Source organism: Pundamilia nyererei, unplaced genomic scaffold (assembly GCF_000239375.1).
Source record: "Pundamilia nyererei isolate P.nyererei 1_Seehausen unplaced genomic scaffold, PunNye1.0 scaffold00092, whole genome shotgun sequence".
Classification (NCBI taxonomy): Eukaryota; Metazoa; Chordata; class Actinopteri; order Cichliformes; family Cichlidae; genus Pundamilia; species Pundamilia nyererei.
Genome location: NW_005187493.1, coordinates 15,170 through 21,198, shown reverse-complemented (window position 1 = coordinate 21,198; position 6,029 = coordinate 15,170). Strand labels below are relative to the sequence as shown.

General features: G+C 36.2%; 1 protein-coding gene across 1 annotated transcript in view; it reads right to left on the bottom strand.

Moving 5' to 3' along the window:
• Window positions 1-351: 351 nt before the first annotated feature.
• The window catches only part of vamp3 (vesicle-associated membrane protein 3 (cellubrevin)), a 15,759-nt gene continuing 10,081 nt past the window's right edge, over window positions 352-6,029 (bottom strand). The window contains exons 2-5 of the mRNA XM_005739428.1: window positions 3,851-3,929; window positions 2,408-2,566; window positions 2,091-2,142; window positions 352-1,607 (exon numbers count right to left, since the gene is read on the bottom strand). Coding sequence (XP_005739485.1) covers window positions 1,588-1,607; window positions 2,091-2,142; window positions 2,408-2,566; window positions 3,851-3,929 — 310 coding nt within the window. The 3' untranslated portion in view covers window positions 352-1,587. The remainder of the gene's footprint in view (window positions 1,608-2,090; window positions 2,143-2,407; window positions 2,567-3,850; window positions 3,930-6,029) is intronic.

The window sequence follows — 6,029 nt, the reverse complement described above, 5'->3', positions numbered from 1 at the left end:
AAAAAAAAATCCTGAAACTGTAACCTAAAACAGGAGCTTTAAATACCAAACAGAGTGAAAATAATATACAAAGCAATCCCAAATCCAGTGTTAGTGTCACATGTATCACAATGCCATGGACCAACAAAATATTTCCACTCTATATCACCCATGATGCTCAGCAGTACTGACCTAAACATCACAAAAAAAAATAAAAATAAAAAATAAAAACCCATACTATAGCCTAACTATGATCAACTCTACATTTAACAGAATGCAAATAACTGTATGACAAATATGGCATGTTAGAATTTTTAATTGTTTTGTGTTAGAAGCATTGTGCATCAACAAGAATGTTTCTTCACACTGGCGTTGATCCAAAGGTCTTTATTAAAGGTTAAATTCAACTGATAGCACAGGCTAGCTGCACAGTATCTGCTGGACAGGGAGCTCACAAGGCACTACTTGTTCTCTGGCTGGCTGGTACATGTGTTCAGAAGGTATGGCTGCATTTTTGGCTGTTCTCCATTGGAGACACCTATCAAAGTCTAAAGCTAAACTGCAGATTTTCTTTCCTCTTAATTGTTGATCATTATTATTACATAAAGGCCATTTTTCTGCCACACTTAAGAGCAACTAATTGAGATAATTAATCTCTTGATACCTCATGATGGCACTTCTGTGTATTTTTTTTTTTCCTTTTACATTTTATGGCAAATCTGTCAGGCAATGAGGATGCTACTTATAGTAAACATGACCAGCACTTAATCTAAACACAAGCTCATGCAAACTTTTACTGCATCCCAATTACTGCCTGAAAATGACATGAACAGGAATGGACACAGTGAGGTGGTTCAACAGTACGTTACCCATTACCAGTAAGCTTTGTGTTGTCAGAATGACTTTCCTCTTCATTCAGATCTAACATTAACTCCTTAAACATTGGACCTGATCAGCACTTAACCATGTGCAGAAATAAAATGAGTAATTAGATTTCACTAATATTTGTAAAGCTGACCAATTAAGTAAGAAAAAGCATGAGAGAGGAAAAAAAAATACTGGTGTTACACTATCAAGAGCAGAAATATTTTAAATCTGGGAAGGGGCATCTCTTCCACCATATGCAGGATTACTGTTACAATCTAAACTATACCACTGAACAGCTAATCCTTAAAGGCACTTCTCTTAGCCTGGCACACGGAATCAAACAATTGTTAATAAAATATAAAAATACAAGTTGAGGAGAGTTTACAATGTTCTTCAATTCTAGTCTTAAGGTTTGAGTATGTGTGTGTGTGTGTGTTCTGCCAAAGTCTGTTTAGACTCATATTTATAACTGGGCTTTAGTCAAGTTATAAACACATTTCTGTACATATGTTTGTTTTCTTTGGTATGTATATATCCTAGTAATGTCTGGAATTTTGTAATGTTATAGGTTAAAACTGTGACTAAGGCACATAAGCAATCACACACGCGCACACAGGGCAATCCAGAACAAAGAATGAAGACCCCTGTAGAGGTGGAAAATGTGGAGCTACTCTGAGACACGAGTCACATAGCTCCACTTCTCTTCTTTATCGTATCTTCTACCCCTCCTCCTCCTGTTGCTTACTTAGAGTAATTCCAGACTGTGAATGAATTAACAAGTTTGTTTAAACCAAATGTTTTTTATAAGACATTAAAAAAAGAGAGATATGACATTAAAGGAACTGTGGGGGGGAATTCCATAAAGGCAAAAGACAGAGGCTGCATTATGTAATTGGGTGTACTTCTTCTTGGCTTACTGCATCCATAACATGAACTAGCATGAATAATGATGGGGGAATAGTATGGATAGTAGATGTAAAACTTTAAGTAAATAAAGCTTTTTGAATGTTTGGGGGCAAAGTCCGTAAACTTTATAACTCTTATCAGATAAGTCATCAAATGACACATCACATGATCTTGAACAGTTGATGTGTGTTTGCCTCTTAAAAGAGCACCAATGTAGCAGTACACCTAACACAGTTTGGGAAACTACAACACTGTAGAGAGTTCTTAATGCTTTGTTTTATGTTTGAAGTAACACAAACTGTAACAACACTGTTGATGAGCACATCCTTAATACTCACTAATAATGATGACGATGATGAACACAATGACAGCTATCAGGATCGCCCACATCTGAAACAATTAAAGATAATTTCTACGTTATTACACAAGAACTATATCTGTAATACCTCCTCATTTTGTTGAATAAAAACAGGAAGTCTTCACCATAAGTCATGCAAATATATACTGTAAGTTGTGTAGTTAAATAAAAACAATTAATTTAGTAAACCTCAGTCTTTGAAGACTTTAAAAATAGAGTGCATCATATCAGTTAGAGTAATTGTTATTTAAAGTGGTGGAAAGTGTGTGACTTTTGAACCAAACTTTGTTTAAGCACCTTGCAGTTCTTCCACCAGTACTTCCTTTTCAGCTTAGCTGCACTGGTCTCAAACTGGGAGGCTCCAGCCTGGAGTGCATCGGCTCGGTCATCCAGTTCAGACAGCTTCTGATCACGCTCCAGCACTTTGTCCACATTAACACGCATAATGTCCACCACCTACTCAAAACAAACATAATATTCATTTTTTGCAATCTGTTTCTTGATGTACATGGGTGTTAGGCAATCTTGAGCCCTCACTGTAAATAAATCTGCCCTAATTTGTTTTTCTCTGGAGGGCATAGGAAAGAATCATAAGAGAAAGAAGAAAAATGCCAAATAAATAAATCAACAGGGTAAAATAACTCCTACAGACTCCACTTTTAGTCAGACACACATGCATGTGCATAAACACAGATTACACGTAACCCATATGTTCCACTGATCCACAAACCCAACTACTGCCCCTCCTCTCAGACAGAGCTGCAGGTTGGAGGGGAGGGTGTAGGCCCGTGCATGCCTTACATAACCATGGAGACAGTGATTATGTAAGCGTTTGGCAGCCAATTGGACACTTTCTGTGACGTGCTGAGGTTAAAGATCTATGAGGGAGTGGCTTATCCCAAGAAGGGCTACAACCGAGAGAGAGCGAGAGAGAGCAAGATGTAAAGGGAATTAAGAGTGAGACTTGGCAGCCTATTTTCTTAGTGGCCTCACTGACATGGTTCTGAATGCTATTTCTCAAAACTGGATGAGGACTGCCTTTCACTGAATGTCCTTTGGCAGTCTTTTGGAGTATTAGAGAGCAAATTATTCCACATTATGGTGAATTGTAACACTGCTGCCAAGAGTTATGCAAGGTTCTGTGTGAGACCAACATCAAGGAAAAGAGGGAGTGACACAAAGCAAGTGAGACAGACAGGGGTGGAGTTCAAGGCCATAGGCTAGGTGAGAAAAATGATGCAAAGTGAACAAGATGAGGTTATTTAAGGATTTTTAATGCTTGAAAAGATTTTTTTATTATTTGACACTGTGACTCCACCCACTATCTTTTCATTATTTAACTATTCACTCCTGGATTACGGCTGTGCTACTATGCAATTATTTAAAAATAAATAAATACAAATTGTTGATTGAATCTTTCTCTACTTGCATCTTCTCCTTTATTTGTGTACAGCTGGACTGGTACATAAGCATTTAATTAACCATATAACCATATAACTGAGAAATGAACCTGAAGTTGGAGATGAAGTAGCATTAAGGGCAGGCATCTTTGGAGAGGTGGTTTCAAATTTCTTAGCTTGAGAGGAAACGATCTGGTGCATTTGTAACACTAAAGCACTCATGAATTAAGATTTGAACATATTTTGGGGATCCTTATCAATAAGCCATAAGAGAATAGAACTGTTAGCCTCAAATTAAATTCTGAAATTAAATAGAAGCCAGTTTTCACATATTTCATACCTCATCCACCTGGGCCTGCGTCTGCTGCAAGCGCTTATTGCCGGCCGCTGCGGCAGAACCTTCTGGACCAACTGCTGACCTGAAGAAATTTACAAAAAAAACCCAGAAAAACCCCAGTGTAAATCTTAGCCCCCTGTGAAATGTCTTAGAAACATCTGTTACATAACATCACAATCTCCCACTAAAACCTTAAAGGAAACCAGTCAGTTTTAGGTACAAGAAAAAAGAAAAACAGTCCTCTCAGAGGAAATTGCTTGATATAGCACCCAATCTGTGGGATAGCTAAAGGTCAACAGGAGTAACAGTTCATAGTGAGCTAAAACAGAACAATTCAGTGTCTCTGACTGTACACAACAGCCAGCCATGCACGCACAAAAAAAAATTAATAAAATTAATTAAAAACACCTCACTGATGTTCCTCAACTCATGCTCCATTGTATCAACTGAGGATAGACAATAAGTGGCAGGAGATTATTTTTCATACAACAATAGACTTGACAGTGATGTGGCTTAAGTACATGCTTGCCCAAAATAATGGTTTAAGTATATTCTTAACAGTTAAAAAGCTGACATCAGATAGCATGAAAAGCTATTCAAATAAGATGATGTCCCACACAATCCTGCTAAAATAGCAAGCATCACATTTAATATTATCTGATGCATTTTTTTTTTTAACTCTAAGAAACTGTTAAAAACAATAACAAAAATATAAACCGGAGACAAAGCAAAAAGTTTTTTCCTTCTGGTTCCCATTGATTTAATTTAAATAATTATTTATTTAGATTCCTAAATATGATATGCATTCATTGTCCCAATGGCTTTTTAACAGTGGTTATTTACTGCCACCCCCTGACCTGAAAGAGCATTGCTTTGCAATGACTTTTCGTAACATTGAAACTAACTTGAAAGTTGGGTTGTTATTTACACCAGGGCTATACAAAGATTATTATGATTCAGTCTAAGTCAAGTGTGGCCATTAATTACATAAATTCTGACTCAGGCCAAATTACAATATTAGTTTAAATGTAAAACAGTTTAGGCAGATATAAGCAGTCTGCTGCCTGATATTACTGATTTGCCAATGCATTGTAGCAGTCTTTAAAAATGAAAGTAAAGAATAGATGGGAGAAACACCCTCAAAATATGTTATAAGTTATAATGTTACAGGATTTGTCAACGCAAGGGCATGTTGGTATTGATATTTGTTTTTTTTTTTTAAATCAACAAATATCAATATCAGTCTTAAATATCTTAAACATCTGTCTGGCCCTAATAAGCAGGCATACCCATGTTTGCTAAAATATAGTTGATGGCAAGAGCTTGCTAAAACTACATGTGTTTATATTTAAAAAACAAACAATCCCCAAAACAAAACACAGGAACAAGCCACAGTTAACTCAACAGAAACAGCATCTGTCTGGAAGCCAAAGGTACCCAGTTTCCTGAAGAAAAACAATCAATGATGCAAGTTATTCCAAAAGGAAGTCTATGTGAAATGGGTGGATTAAGTGCCTCTCCTCTATGCCCCCAAGATAACAACTTTACAGCCACGTCTAATTCACGTATATTTAAAAAGATAAACTATTTTGAATTTTGATTGCATGAATTTGATACAAATAAACACAAAAAACAAGCAAACTATTACAAACAAACTGCAGATATACATTTCCTGCAGCTGCTGCTAGTATCAAAACTACACTACAGCATCAGTGGTGGGCTTCATTCTCTAATATGTAAAAAGGCTGGACCTTACCACAAGTACACACATAAAATTAGCCTCAGATTCATGTAATATTCACCGGAACCAATTGTGTTTGTACCATTGTGCATATGACTGTTTCATAATAATTTTAAATTGATGGTTGCCATATACATACAGCCCACTTTCCTTTAAATGAAAACACATTTTTCTCAACGAGTGCCATGGCAAGAGCTGGGATTGCAAATTTTTTTTATTTAATTTATTAATTAATTTATTTTTAAAAAGAGCATCTAATTTATGCAACTGGAAAAAAAATAAATAAAAATGCTGGATCCCTTGGGGAACGTGTGGCTCGGTTAAAAACAAATTGATGTCTAACTAGGATACAATGAAGGTAGGTTTAATAAACAAATGCAGTAAACGCTTTTTCTCTTTTGTTTTGTTTGGTCTTTGTATTCGTGAAGAGCAAGTGGATAA